The sequence below is a fragment of the Myotis davidii genome, unplaced genomic scaffold (genome assembly GCF_000327345.1).
Source record: "Myotis davidii unplaced genomic scaffold, ASM32734v1 scaffold265, whole genome shotgun sequence".
NCBI lineage: Eukaryota > Metazoa > Chordata > Mammalia > Chiroptera > Vespertilionidae > Myotis > Myotis davidii.
This window is the reverse complement of record NW_006296627.1, coordinates 3,500,739-3,515,746: the sequence shown is the minus strand read 5'-3', so window position 1 is coordinate 3,515,746 and position 15,008 is coordinate 3,500,739. Positions and strand designations below refer to the sequence as shown.

At 49.0% G+C, this 15,008-nt stretch overlaps 1 protein-coding gene and 2 long non-coding RNA genes across 5 annotated transcripts in view; 2 read left to right on the top strand and 1 right to left on the bottom strand.

Annotated features, from left to right (window-relative positions):
• CRY2 (cryptochrome circadian clock 2) overlaps positions 1-15,002 on the bottom strand; it is a 23,467-nt gene extending 8,465 nt beyond the window's left edge. Inside the window, exons 1-5 of one of the 2 annotated variants that reach the window (XM_006772253.2) lie at positions 14,845-15,002; positions 5,942-6,050; positions 3,474-3,616; positions 1,545-1,729; positions 659-747 (exon numbers count right to left, since the gene is read on the bottom strand). In XM_006772253.2, the coding sequence (XP_006772316.1) occupies positions 659-747; positions 1,545-1,729; positions 3,474-3,544 (345 nt within the window). In that variant the 5' untranslated portion in view covers positions 3,545-3,616; positions 5,942-6,050; positions 14,845-15,002. The remainder of the gene's footprint in view (positions 1-658; positions 748-1,544; positions 1,730-3,473; positions 3,617-5,941; positions 6,051-14,844) is intronic. The other variant, XM_015569518.1, reaches the window with a different exon arrangement.
• On the top strand, positions 754-1,582 carry LOC107184437. Of its 2 annotated transcripts, none has more exons than XR_001515264.1 (2): positions 754-1,052; positions 1,513-1,582. It is a non-coding gene; the product is annotated as an uncharacterized LOC107184437 (long non-coding RNA). The 2 variants fall into 2 exon arrangements; XR_001515263.1 differs by having other exon boundaries at positions 1,484-1,582.
• On the top strand, positions 8,118-11,170 carry LOC107184438. Its single transcript, XR_001515265.1, has 2 exons — positions 8,118-9,173; positions 10,790-11,170. It is a non-coding gene; the product is annotated as an uncharacterized LOC107184438 (long non-coding RNA).
• Positions 15,003-15,008: the final 6 nt, after the last annotated feature.

Here is a 15,008-nt window from a genome sequence, read left to right as displayed (position 1 = left end):
GAATGGAGGAGCTGACTGCCCTGTCATGAGCACCCTGGTGCCAGGTGCCAACGGTAAGGAGTGCCTCTGGGACCTTGGCCCCTCTCCTTCCCCTTGCCAATTCTCACTGCACTGGGAGGTGCGCCTTTGTTCTCTGTGTCCAAGCAAATAGAAATCCATGCCTTGAAGAGGACGCAGCAAGAGGTGGGGGGCACATACACACAAAATAATTAATCTCATGGACTTTCCTGATCCAATACCCTCTTAGGAAGGAGAACACGTCCACAGATGAAAGAAAGCAATCTAACAAAAGTTTTAGAATGATGCAGAATGAGATCTTACTCTACCACTTACTATGTGACCTTAGGCAAGTTTCATAATCTCTCTAAGCCTTAATTTCCTAATCTACAAAATAGAGAGCTGAATACCTACCTCACAGGGCTGTTGAAAGATTAGAGATAATGCAAGCAGGAACTTAACCCAGGTGTGCTCAGCCTGGTGCCCAGCAGGTGGTAAGCACCCACGAAACGGCAGCTGCTGCTATTGCTGTCCTTGCCATGGCCAGCAGGAAGACTTTTTATTTTTCAACCACTCTGAGCTAAGAGGCACCGAGAGACATGGACCTACCCCACACTCCCCACTGCATGGGTGCCAGCACCTGAAGCTCTGGGTCTCATACCTTCCGTTCCAAGTGCTTGTCCAGGCGGGCCAGAGCTTCCGTCTCTCCTCCCTGCCAAACAGCTGGGCCCAGTCCTTCGGTGGGGAACCCTACAAGGGGAGGAGCAGGCCACTGGATTGGAGGTCAGCCTTGCCAGTGTTAGCTCAGCAGGTCTTGGCACATTGGTCTGCTCTTTGAGCTTTGCAAGAACTGAACTGTGGGTTCTTGATGCTACTGGGCTGAGGTAATTCTTAATGTTCCAGTGCTTTCTAGGTCATCCTGGTTCTCTTCCCACTGTGACTTTCCCTCTCCTCTCCCTTGCCTTCCCTTCCCAGCCACCCTTCCTCCCAGGCAGATGAGACAATCCTGGACTACTCGCCCTTTCGGGTTCGCTGACAACAACTGCAGTATTCAGGTGAGAAAGCTAACTTTGTTCAGATTAAAAAAAAGGGGGTGGGGTGGGGAGGAAAGGGAAAGGGAGAAAGGGTGTTGTAGTCAGTAACCCGAGACTGGGAGACCCTCCCCTTCAACAGAAGCAATCTTAGCTATCTTGGTATTGAAAGCCCACTGATGCCAGCACCAGGCTGTGCCTGCATCATTTGAGAGGGAAAAGTACAAAATACAGAAGCATGAACTAGAAACATTAGATTATTTATGAGTGGGAGGGAAAAAAAGAAAAAAAAAGATTACTTATGAGTACAAACAGAAAAAAGACCAGAAGGACATATTCCAAAATTAACAGTGGTTATCTCTGGATGATGGGAAATAGTGATTGATATCCCCATTTTCATTTCTCTGTATTTTCTAAATTGTCTAGAATAACATGCATTACTTTGACAAAGAAAGAAAACACCAATAGGTATTTTACAAAAAAGGAGGTGCTGGCCTACGAGGCAGAAGCACGCACCCAGCTCCTCCAGGGTGGGCACGCCGTAGGTTTCATCATGGTTCTCCTGGATCTCGGCCGGGCAGCTCTCCATCTGATGTCTGGTCACGGAGGCCACAGGTTTCTTGGGCAGCTCCATGCGGCTGATGATGGCCTGAAAGCGCTTGTAGGTAAGTGGTGGCTTCTGTCCGTTTAGCTCGATGATCCTGGGAATTCCAAAGCACACTTAGCGTCACTCACAAGGCCTTTCATTTCAGGTTCTTCCCCCGTCCCCCATAAAAAGAGCCCAGCCCTAGCACGTTTGGCTCAGTGGATAGAGCGTCGGCCTGTGGACTGAAAGGTCCCGGGTTCGACTCCAGTCAAGGGCACATGCCCGGGTTGCGGGCTCCATCCCAAGTAGGGGGTGTGCAGGGGGCAGTCGATCAATGATTCTCGTTGATGTTTCTATCTCTCTCCCTCTCCCTCTCTGAAATCAATAAAAATATATTATTTTAAAAAAGAATTAGAGCCCAGACTTCAAAGGTTTGGAGGGTGCCTTTCCTGATCTGCTCATAGGTCCTAGCCCTAAGTAGGAAGGAGAGGCAAGGCAGCTACACCTCCGTTTTACCGAGAGGGAAATGAAGCCCAGGGGGCTGGAGCAGGTGCCTCAGGTAACGGAGCAAGGCAGGGCCAAGCTGGGACTCAATCCCAGGCTCCCTGGTTGACCCAGTCCCCACTAGCCTTCTGGATGCTCGGCCAGGCGGTCCCAGCGGGGGGAATCCCCGTGGACCTTCTCTCTCCCCGCAGAGTAAGCCTTTGATAAGGGCTGCAAATGTGTTCCTTTGTGGGACAATCATTTCCTTGTTGGCCCGCATTTTCTAGAACAAAGAGGTGCAGAACACCCTCCACTCCCTAAACCGGAGACTGGGGCTGGGGTTATTAATAGCACAATTAATACTTAAAGGGTATTTTGCAGTTTACAAAGTATTTTTTCACGAACAAGAGAAACATAGCTGTACTCAGGTAATAAGAAAAGATATAGGACAGTGGAGAATTGGGGCTGTTTATATAAAGATGAATTGGGATGGGTTAGAGCCAGATTCCCGGGGCTACTGTTGGCCAAGCAGCAGCTTAAGCAAACCGCCTGGCTGGGTGAGTTCATTTCTCAGTCCAGCTCTCTCTCCTCCTCTAATGGAGATACGAGGCTGGCTGCAGGCCCTGCAGTACCTCCCCACTCCTCCACACGTGGCAGGAGGAGGAGTTCCACACCCTGAGAGCTCAGCTCACGTGCAGAGCTGTGTGACCCACCTCCTGGCAGCTACCCACTGGGTTGGGGAGAGGGAGGTGGGGAGAAGCAGTGGCTGCCGGGCTTGGCAGCAACAGCAGCAGCAGCAGCAGCAGGAGGGTGACAACTCTGCCAGGGCAGGGGAGGAAAGGGTTTCCTCCTCGAATCTCTGAAAGCACAGAGGCCTGTCCCCAGGGAAGGAGGCCACTCTAGTTATCAGCTCCCTGCAGGGATCTCTAAACGCCTGACCTGGAAAACCAGATAGTCGGGGGAGCCCAGGGAACTTGTACTGGGTACAGAAACTGGACCTCTAAGAACAGAGATCCTATGGGAGGGGTAACATTTAGGGTCCACTGAGGTCAGAGGGCAGCCTTTGAGGAGCAGGACAGGAGTGGGAGTATGAGGAGTGGATGGGACTGGAGCATATTAGGAGCAGGTCTGTGAAGGCCTTCGGTGGGGATCCTCACCGCTCCATCTCTTGGACCTAAAGAGCCTCTTTGCATCCAAGTCAGGTAAAGCTCTTTGTGACCTGTTCTACGAACCCCACTCTGGTCCATTTTCCTCCAGCTTCTAGAAAACTCCATGTGTTAGGTGGCTCTATTGCTACACTGCCCTGAGTTCTGCTCAGCAAGGGCATAAATCACCACTCCCACAATTGGTAACCTGCCCCTGGGCCTATCTCTTACCTGTCCAGGTCATAGAGAGTATGAGAGTTCTCAGTCACCACCTCCACACCAGCCTCCTTGGCCATCTTCATTATGGCGGCATCCCGCTCTTTCCCAAAGGGCTCAGAGTCATATTCAAAGGTCAAGCGGGTCACCCCCCATTCCTGTGGAGAGAGAATCTGTTACGGAAACACTGTGTGGGGAGGAGGGGGAAGCTGGGTGCTCAGCTCCGTCCTGGGAAGGAACACAGCAAGTCTGGAGACCTGTCAGAAGGGGCTGCAGAACACAGTAGGGACAGTGACTTGAACTGGAAAGTAAACCACCTGAGGTTCACAAGGTGTGAGGACAGGCCTTTGAGGCGAGGCTAGGGCACAGCACCATCGGAGCCTGAGGCTGGTGGTCTCTGCGGAGTCAGGAGAGGTGGGTAGCCCTGTGCACTTGCTGTGTCCTGGCGGTAGGAGAATGCAGCAGGAGGCTAGAAATGCACTGCTTTCAGGGGAGCCCTGCCCCAGCAAGAGGCACTGACTCACTGGTGGAGATAGTGGAGGATGGGATTGCCTCCTCCCTCCTGCCGGCAGGCCTTTCCCAGAGCTCCTCCCGGCCCTGCAAACGTCTGACCTAGTTTTCTTGGCAGACCTGTACTATGTGTAGTGTCCTAATGGTTTCCACAGCAACACTCCTGAGGCCAGCAGCAAACAGCTAATAAACTCCAGCTCTCAGAGTCCGGAAGGAGGAACAAGCCTCAGTCCAGAGGTCACAGAAATCAAACCAGACAGGCCACGTGTTAAAAAAGAAGAGAATTCTTTTCTAAGTATTTACTTTTTTTCTGATAGAAATTTCTAGATTTTCTAGCAATGTTGAAAGAAAGCTGGCCCTATGAAAGGTTGTACAGATAACCCACAGAGCATGCAACTAGCAAAAAGAAAACCATATTCTAACCAAAGTCTCTGGTCATGGTGTATTGAAACTGTCAACCCCTTGGGGCAAATGTCTTGCCATGCACAGGCTGGTCTGGTCCTGACTCAGTCCTGCCTGGGTGTGGGTCCCGAGCAGGGCTGGTTATCCTTGTGCAAGGATAATAGCATTAAACATCTATGAAGCCCTTACTATGAGCCAAGTACCAGGCTTAGCAGTTCATACAGATTACATCGTTAAATACTCATTACCTGTGGATAAACAGTAAAGTGCTATTAGATGACACCTTCTCCAAGAAGCCTTCCTTGACTTTCTCCTTCAGTATGATTCTGCACCTTGCCCTTTTCCATCACAGCGTTTATTATATGGCAGTGAGGTTGCCCATTACCTGTCTGTTTACCCCATTAGAGTGTGAATTCTCAGAGCAAAAACCATGCTGTCTCGTTCATCCTTACCCTAGTGCCTAGTATGGGGCGTAGTACAAACTAGAAGCTCAATCAATATACTTTGAATGATTGATCTGTGTCTCTGGGCTGTACTAGGTTGGCCTTGGCGGTGCTGGGAGAGAGGGGGGCAATGCAGAGAGAGATGAGTGGCAAATGTTTAATGGTGTGGATGTTAAGAACACAACTTGGAGTCACAGAGCCTGGGCTCGAACCCTAGACCACCACTTCCTAGCTTCATGACCGTGAGGTTATAGTTTCCTCATCTGTACAGGAGGGATAGCAGCACTTCCCTCTTAGGGCTGCTGTGAAAAAGAAGTGAATTAACGTATGTAAAGCACTTACATAAAACAGTGCCTGACTCATAGTCAGCCCTGAATGAAACGTGGCTATTACCAGCACTGTGTGCTTTATATATGTGCATTTGTGGGGAGGTGCAGGGAGGTGAAGTGAATGATGAAGTGTTTACTGAGCTGCCAAACCTCTCCTCCTGTCTTGTCCCCCAGAAAGAATAGGGAAGGAAGTTGGATGGAGAGGGGCCTAAAAACAATGTGGGTGCTGAGGATGAGAGGAAACTACCCTAGAGCCCTCTGTCATGAGTACTTTTGCCTCTGTTTGGACTTTAAAATGAGCTTTATAAAGGGATTGGGGGAGAGGGGGAAGTGGGCTGGCTACCGATACAGCAAACAGGCCTGTGTGGTGCCCACATGACGATGTGATCAGCCACTTACCCCAGGGGAAACAGGGAAGCTCCCTCAGAAAGGCTGACTCCTTTCCCTATTAGCAGAGCAAAGAAAGACAGGAAACGCTCCCTGATGAACAGGAAACCTCGCCCTCAGACTCCTGGCGTGGGAAGAGCCCTAATAAATCTTGCAGACTTGAGCCAAGGAAACATCCAGGGAAACATCGGGGGTGGAATAACTTGCCACATCCCCATGTCTGGACTGAGCTGGGAACTTTCCAGCAAGACACTGGTTACAGTGAATTTTTTCCTTAACACAGTTTCATTCTGTCGGCAAGCTGACCAGCCCTGACTGTTTCCATTTCCTTGGTCACAATATCATCTCATTTAGTTTGGGGGAAACCCGGGAGCGGACTCTCACTGTCTTCTCTCGGATTCTGCACACTTACCTTGAACAGCCTTGGGAACACGTCCGCTGGCTGTCCCCGGACTACAAACAGGCGGGAATTCAGTTTCCTTAAACTTGTGTCCAAATCTTCCAGCGACTGAAGTAGGAACCTGCAGAGCCCACAGAGGCTTTGTTAGCGGTAACATCAAAAGAGTTGCTCTCTCTCCTAACCAAGCAGGGAGACGCTGGCCCACTGTTTATGCCAAACAAGTAGCATCATTGGTACCAGGACCCAGAGGCCTAGGGTCTAGGTCAGCAGCGATATGGTCAGAGATCAACTGAGATCCTGGTTTTGTCACTTCCAAGCCACATCACTTTAGCCAGTTACTTAACCTCTTTAGCTCGTTTTCTAACCTGCAGTGTGCAGTTGATGTTAGTGCCTATCTAACATCAACTATAGAATTGCTAAGGAATGAAAATCAACTAATGCATGAAAACAGACAGGACAGTGCGTGGCATAAAGAAAACCTGGGTTAAATGTGAGCTGCTTCTGCTCTTGTTTCTCTGTGATCAGAAATAAGTCACTTCTTCCCTCTCAGCCTCAGGCCCTGTGTGTAAATATACACTCATCACAGGGCTATGAGAATCGAAAGGGAGAACAGATGAGAAAACCATCAGAAAAACAAGTGCAATAGTGTGGTAGGGAAGGCTGAGGTCCTATTAGCAGAGTCGCATTAGCTCTGAAAAATCCTACCTACCCGGGTCCAACAGCTGCCCTGCCTTCTGAGGTCATGTTTTGGGCTGCGTGCATGTCTACTGCCACAGCCCCACAGCCTGGGCGGGGTCCCCACTTCCCAGGGTTTTGTTTGGCGGGTGGTTCACTCTCCAGGGCTCTGGCTACCAAGTTCTCATCCAGAGGGAGAAGGCCTTAGAAAGTACCCCCTTATAGGATATCCTCACATGCTTTCGGGGATGGAGATTGGGTTGGGGTAGGAAACTCCAGATACTCAAGTGACCAAGCCTGAGATCTGGATCTTCAAGGGGAAGGGAAAGAAAATTAACATTTGTTCATGCTTTCAGTGGTTTTAAAATTGTTTTATTATTTACTTTTATTAAAAATTTATTTATTGTTGTTAATCCTAACACGAGGATATTTTTTTCATTGATTTTTATTTATTTATTTATTTTTAGGGAGAGGGGAGAGAGGGAAAGACAGAGAGAAACATAAATGAGAGAGAAACACATCACTGGTTGCCTCCTGCACGTGCCTGGACCAAGGCCTGAGCTGGGGAGGAGCCTGCAACCAAGGTACATGCCCTTGACTGAAATGGAATCTAACCCGGGACCCTTTGGTCCACAGACCAAACCAGCTAGGGCTAAAGTTTTTTATATGACCACAAAAATTTACTAGCTGTACAGCTAGGCAGAATCACCTTTCTGAGAAATTCCATCAATACATTTTATAACGTGTTTCACTTTTAAATAAAATGAAATTAACATTTTAAACAGATAGCTATTCAGATAGTTCAAAGTTCAAGGCACAAAAGGGTACAAAGTAAAAAGTTCCTCCCTGAGCCCCTAGGAATTTAATTTCCTTCCCCAAAGGTGACCAGTGTTATCAATGTTATATGACGGCTTTGCATTGTGTGTTTTCTTTTTAATTCCCTCAACACATTTTGAAGGGAAATATTATCCTCACTTTAAAGATGAGGAAAATGAGACACAGAGAGGGTAATTACTAGTAATTTGCTTAAGATCACAACTATTAAGTGACAAAGTTGGGATTGAAGACTACCAGTCAAACTGTTTTCTTCCCTGTCCGCCATTTCTAAGGCTTCTTAGTGGCACAAACACTGCTCAGGGGCTGAGATTCTGCAGGCCCTCATGTGTTTGGAGTCACTCTCTCTGACAAACACAAACCTGACTACAGGCATTCCGCTGACATTCTGATCTTCCTCGGGAACTAAGCCCTGACAGGTCAGACTCCTGCTGTCTACCCCTTAGCATCTCCCACCCATCTCTGACAACAATGGGAATTGCCAGATTTTATTTTGAGCACAGCAAAGCCCTGTGCCTCTGGGCCAGTACATCACATGCCCTAACTACAAACACGGCGACTGCTCCCAGGCTGCCAACTAGAACCCGCCCCCGCTGCTACCTCTGATGTCAGCAAGCAACACTCCCACGGCGTGAACGCCACAGGCCCACATTCCAGCAGGAGCTGAGTCCAAAGCATCATGCTAGAGAGAGAGCACAGAGACACTCCACGGGCTTGTGATGGGTGACTGATCCCCAAGCGGTTGCTGGGAGACTGTTCCCCAAGGGGTTGCGATGGGAGACTGGCTGAATGGTGTGCATGCAAACCAAAAGCTCTGCCTCTGTGAATTTCTGTTTTTGAAAAGCTGACACCCTCAGAGAGGAAAGCTGAGAGACGAGTGACGCACTTGCATTGGCCTCCTCCCAAACCTCACCACTCCTCTCAGGAGGAAAATAAGAAAACCATGTACACAGCCTCATGCCACCTGAAACCTGGGCTCTGCCACACAGAAAGCCGAGAGATAACTGGTGACAAATTACACAATTACACAACCCCAGGACAGACTGTCTTCCATCTGGCTCCCAGGAATGTCCTTGTCATGCACGTTGGGGGCCTCTTCCTTCACAGTGCACCAGGTCGCATAGGACTTCCACTTGAAGCTGTAAATAAGGCTGACATGCACAGTTGAAAGCTATCTTTTAGTGCTTTCTATAGAACTTTACTTCTAAACTTCATGTACTAAAAGAAGAGATTCCTTGCAATATCGCTTAAGTATAGATAACCTCATGAAAATCCTTTTCATCTTTGACAAGAGATATCTATAGCTGAGGCAAGGAGCCGAAGGCCCAACTCTGCCAATAATGATAATAATAGCAACAGTGACCATTTAAGGAGCATTTACAATAAATGAAGCACTAGTCTACTTGTTTTACATACATTGCCTCATTTTACAGATGAGGAAACAGGCACCAGAGAGATTAAGTAATGTGCTCAACTCACACCTAAATAAATGGCCAGAAGTCAAACCCGGGCAGTGTGTGTCAGCATCTACCTTCTTAACCACAGGCCCCGCTGCCTCTCGCCAGGACTCACTGCCTGAGCACGGACGCTACGCTGCCCAGGACCTTTGCTCCCAGACCCTTGCTCCTCTGAGGATCAACGTCGTGACCTACCCAGAAGCTTGGTGAAATGCAGACTCTCAAAAGCTCCATCCCAGACCTCCAGGATCAGATTCTGCACTGTAGCAAGATCCCTGGTAAATCCTTTGCACTGAGAGTCTCAGAAGCACTGTTCCAGAAAACAGAACCTTACTCCTGGCTGTTTATAAGTTGACTTTCTTCTCTTTGAGATCCTGGTTTCTGCCTCTGCTGTGGCATTCTAGAAATATTATTACTTCCAACTCCCTCTCACCAAGCCCTGCAGGGCTCCTCCAGGAAGGGAGGTTCAGGATGGCCCCCCCGCAGGAGGCAACAGGCCTCTAGGAGCCCCGGCCTTCAGGCAGCCAGAGAAAGAGAAGGAGCTTGCCAAGTGACAGCTTTGCATAACCCCAAAGGAGCCCCGAGCAGTGCTGCTGCTGGACAAATGCTCACTGGGGCAGGTGTGCGCACAGAAGCTTGGGCCTTTTGTGCTCCCCTAGAGCCCTTCTCTCCACCTGGCCAGTTTCTCTTTATTTCAATGAGGGGGTGCTCTAAAGAAAACTGGACTGGGCTGTGGAGATGGCAGTGCTTGGGCTGGTAGCTCACCCTTGGCAGCTACGAGCTGAGCTCACATGGCCAAAATTCAGGGCACACGGTCCTGTGTGAGCAGTTAAAGCTCACCCTTCAGATCAGACATGTGCAACTGAATTACATTACATAAATGCTCTGGAGCCAGGGGCAGACAGCACTGGAGAAAACCAAATTGGCATTTCCAAGAATACAGAGAGGACCCTGTAATTCATGACCCCATGGGGCTAGCCCTTTAGATAAGACAGGCAGATCCTTGGCTGAGAATGAGACAAGCAGATATTTAAGGAAGGCCTTCCGAGAGATGGCAGGTTCTGTGCTAAGGAGTATTTTATTTGTTAATAGGAGGAGAGAGGATGATAGTGAATTCTTTTTTTGGTCCAGGTCATCCTTGATCAAGTTTCTCTGCTTTCAAACCAAGGTTATCTAACTATGATGATATCATAGGCTCACTCAACCTGGATACAGAGAACATTAATAGACATTAATTGCTCCTAAGTAAGAGAGGGTATTAACCCCATAGAAAGGATAACACAAACTCACAACCCATATCACGGATTGATCCCTAAGTATCACTCAGGTAAAAATACATTTATTCTTTCCTAATTTCAAAGAGAAAGATGAAGATGAATTTTTCATCTCTTTTGGGCAAATGAAAACATTTCCTCAGCAGCAGAACCTTAAAGTGACATGCTCAGTACCAGTGCAAATGGCTCAGAGAAAAACAAATTTTCCCAGCCACGGACTATGGCTCCCAATCCCCTTCTACTGACTGAATTCTAGGGAGGAAACACCCACGTCGCTGACAGCCCAGCAGCATTAGGCCCAGTGCTGGGAAGAGAGACACATTGTTGTCACTGGCATTCTCGGGAATTTGCAGTTTACATCATTTATTAATTCTGAGCCGTGTGGGCTGACACTTTATTTCTACCAACTCCCTCTATCCCAGAAGCTCCTGAATGCAGGTGCAGCACGGAGCCACGGAGAAAACGACTTAAATAAAAAGTGAGGTGAATTGCTGCCAGCACCTATCTAAGTTGCAATAGGAATAGAAGGTATCTACAAGGGCCTATTTTGAGTACCGATTTTTAAGTCTAGAAGCTGCTCAACCCCATCTTTTTTTCCCTTTCTTTTGTTCTCACTGCAGTACATCCTTCCAGATGCACGGCAAAGGGCTGCCATGGTTGGGTGATTCAGTTGGTCTGAGCATCATCCTGGACACCAAACGGTTTTGGGTTCAATGCCCGGCCGGGGCACGTAAAGGAAACTAATAGATGTTTCTTTCCCCTCTCTCTCTGTCCCTCTCTCTGTCTCTTTCTCTTTTCATCTCTCTCTAAAATCAATAAACATACCCTCAGGTGAGGATTAAAAAATAAAAAGGCTATAAAGGACTTAGCCAACTAGTGCTCCACAAAAGAAAGTCCTGAGACACACACAGCTACAATTAGCTCATAAACTTCCCACTACCACCAAGGCAAGGAGTATGCTGGTCCTTTCCCTATATTAATAAATATACATATTTCTTGATTGCCTGTCTCGGTCTTCTTTGACTCTTAGAAAGTGCCATTCATGGTTATCTTAATCTGATTCATTTGCCCCAAAATGCTGTGAGGGAGGCAGTGTAGAAGGTGCAGGAGGACAATAGAGATCACAGATTGTGCCCCCCTCCACCGCCCCCAGCAGATGGTCCAGGACCCACCCTTTCTGCAGAGGCTTCTCAGAGGCAGCAGCTGAAGTGTCTGCAGAGCTAGGACGTCACGCTGCAGCACAATCCTCCCAGACCACTCCCAGATCCAGAAACAGCCACCGGAAGAGTCACATACTGCAGCTATGCAGAGGCACTGCTGGCTCCATCTTTCCCCCAGCCCCCAACCATGTGCATAAAGCAGTCTGCAGCTCGGCCCTCCATCTCATTATGGGAGCAGAGTGTGGTTAGGTGGGGGTAGTAGGAGTGTTTCCAGGCCCAGGAGAAGTTACCAATTCGACTTGTTTTGTATTATTTCACCTGTTTCTTCTGAATGCCAACACTAAAGCCTTCCTGCCAATGCACTGCGACATTTACCAAGGTGTCAGGCTCAGGTTGTGGTTCTCTAGTCCAGTGCTTCTCAGGCTTTGCCCCACAGGAGAACCTTAAAAACCCTAATGCCAAGGCCATAACCTAGAACCGTGGTCGGCAAACTTCGGCTCGCGAGCCACATGCGGCTCTTTGGCCCCTTCAGTGTGGCTCTTCCTAAGCCTTAGGAGTACCCTAATTAAGTTAATAACAATAACTAAAACCTATATAGTTTAAGTTTTAAAAAATTTGGCTCTCAAAAGAAATTTCAATCGTCGTACTGTTGATATTTGGCTCTGTTGACTAATGAGTTTGCCGACCACTGACTTAGAACAGTTAAGTCGGAGCTGGGGGAAGAAGGAGCCCAGCATCTTTTAAGGATCCTCCAGTGATTCCCACGTGCAGCAAGACTGAGAACCACTGCGCTAGTTCATCCCCTATTTTTATTTATTTCGTGACATTTAGTTCTCCTAAATTACGGTTGTTTACTTGTCTTCCTCCATTAAAATGTCGGCTCCGGACTCTGCACACCACAATGCTTGTTCCCTGCTGTGTCCTAGAAGCATCTAGAGCAGTGTCTGGTGCTCATTGATGGCTCAATAACATCTGCATTGCTGCTCGGCCTCTGACTCCAGGGCTGGACTCGGGCATATACCCTTTTCTGCTATACCCTTTTCTCTTTTCAGTGGCCGGAAAGCACAACCACAAAAGGGTGACCCACAAAAATCCATAAATACCTTATTCCTGGCAAATCTGCATTTAATTAACAAGTTTTTGTTGTTGATTTTTTTTTTAAAAAAGTACTTTTATGGGTTTCAGAGAGGAAGAGAGAGGGAGATAGAAACACCAATGCCGAGAGAGAATCATTGATTGGTTGACTGGTTGCCTCCTGCACCCAGGCCTGTGTCCTTGACCAGAACTGAACCCAGGACCCTTCAGTCCACAGGCTAGCGCTCTATCCACACAGCTAGGGGCTGTTGTTGATTTTTAACCTCCACTACCACGAAGGAGCAGGCAGTCCTATGCAATGTCCCCCACAACCCAATAAAAGAAGAAGCTGCTTTGTGACAATGTAACAAGCAGGTAGCCTTATTCTATTGGCTCTGCTCTGGCTGGCACACTGCCACAAGAAGGCAGGCAAAGTCTGAGGCTTGGCTTAATGGCCATGGTAGGGATGGCCATTTGAGGATGTTTGTCAAACCCAAGCTCCTATCTATGGAAACCGGAGCAGAGGCAGAGCAATAGAGCAGGTGAAAATGGTGTGGGCAGGCTCTCCACGGGACTAATTTTAGTCATTCCCTCTACATAAATGGGAGGAGGGGGCATTTCATAGACCCACCTCGGGGAGCACTTACTCCCTTGGAAGGGCACACACCCTGGGAGGAAAGAATGGTGTCCTGAGAGCCAATGTATCCTGGGAATAACCTGCCTATCAGTGCACCAGGGCCACCAGCAAACATCCCCCCAACAACGCAAACAAACCAGATGACTTTAAAGAGAGACTGGTACACGGTGTCTCCACACTCCTTGGTTTTCAACACTGGTTACAGGGAAAATACATCTACCTCACTTACTCCTTTCCCATGATTCTGCGGAGTCATCAAAGAGGGCCCTTGATATCAGCTTTGCTGCTCCCTAATCTTAGCAATCAGTTGTTAAAAAACTAATCCATAATGGCTTAACTGTCCTTTAAAATCAATCTAATAAGGAGAGGCAGGAGAAGGTGATAATTTGTTTGGTTCCTTCTTTTTTTTTAAAAATCTTCACCCAAGGATATTTTTTCCATTGATTTCTAGAGAGAGTGCAAGGAAGGAGGAGGGAAGCGGGGGAGGAGAGAGGGGAGGGGAGGGAGGGAGGGAGAGGGATAGAGAGAGAGAGAAACATCGATGTGTCACACATCAATTGCTTGCCCCCTCTGCACGCGCCCCTACCTGGGCTGGGGAATCTGCAACTGAAGTTCATTTGTGCCCTTGACCAGGAATCGAACCTGAGACCCTTTGGTCAGAGGGCCGAAGCTCTAACTACTGAGCAACCGGCCAGGCCTGGTTCCTTTTTTTTCCCTTCTCTTTTCTTCTAGCAACCTCCCACTGCTCTCAAGCTCAGGACACACTGTGCCTCTAACTGAGCATGCCCTTGAGTTGTTTATAATAAAGGGGAGACCGGCACTGGCCCTATTTAATGCTAAGCCAGAGTCTCTAGACCAGTGGTTCTCAACTTTGGCTGCACATTAGAATCACCTGGGAATCTTTTTAAAATCCTGGTTTCTGGGCCTCATCCTTCGGAAATTGTTTCAGTGTTATGGGGTGGGGCCACAACATTAGTAACAAAGAAACAGAATTTCGGGAGGATGAGGCCCAGAAATCAGGATTTTAAAGATTCCCAAATCCTGGTTTCTGGGCCTCATCCTTCGGAAATTGTTTCACTGTTATGGGGTGGGGCCACAACATTAGTAACAAAGAAACAGAATTTCGGGAGGATGAGGCCCAGAAATCAGGATTTTAAAAAGATTCCCAGGTGATTCTAATGTGCAGCCAAGGTTGAGAACCACTGCTCTAGACACCTTCAGCGGCAGGACAGTCTTGGGGGAAGGAAGCCAGGATGGTGAAAGGACAGATTCAAACAATCCAGAGGCTTGGAAATGACCGCCAGGAGCCCAGCAATGGGCTCTCTACTTGAAGAATGCAATCGTCTTTGTGCCATAGATTCAGAGACCGGACCCAACCCTCACCCCGTAATTCCTATCTCCTTTCCTCCCCTCCCTGGGCACGAAGAGTCCCGTGCCCCTCACTGGCTACAGGACCTTGGGCAGGTAACTCCGTGTCTCTGAGGCTTAAGGTCTCATCCGCACAACGGGGATCATGACCACTGGCCCGCAGGAATGTCTGCGGCCCAAAGAGGATGACACACAGTGCGGAAGCACTTGTCGGAGGTCCAGCCCTGGGCCGCCCGGGCCATCGGTGCGATGACCAACTGCTTCCCGGTCCCGGGTTCTTCTCTGGAGACCGGCTCCACCTCCCGGCCCCACCTCCCCCAGGTGGGGTCTCCCGGCCGGCCGTGTGAACTGGCGGGCAGGACCTCTCCCTCCTGGGGAGCCCCAGAGACTAGACTGCATCCCTCCGAGCCCGCGACCCCACCCCGGGCCCCCTCACCTCCATCTATTGATCCCGACCGAGGAGGAGGCCGCGAACCAAGGGTCGAGGATGTAAACGCAGCGCACACAGCGCGCCCCGCGCACTGCCGCCAGCAGCGCCGGGTTGTCGTGGAGCCGAAGCCCCTTGCGGAACCAATGCACTGAGGAGGCGCCCTCTGTGCC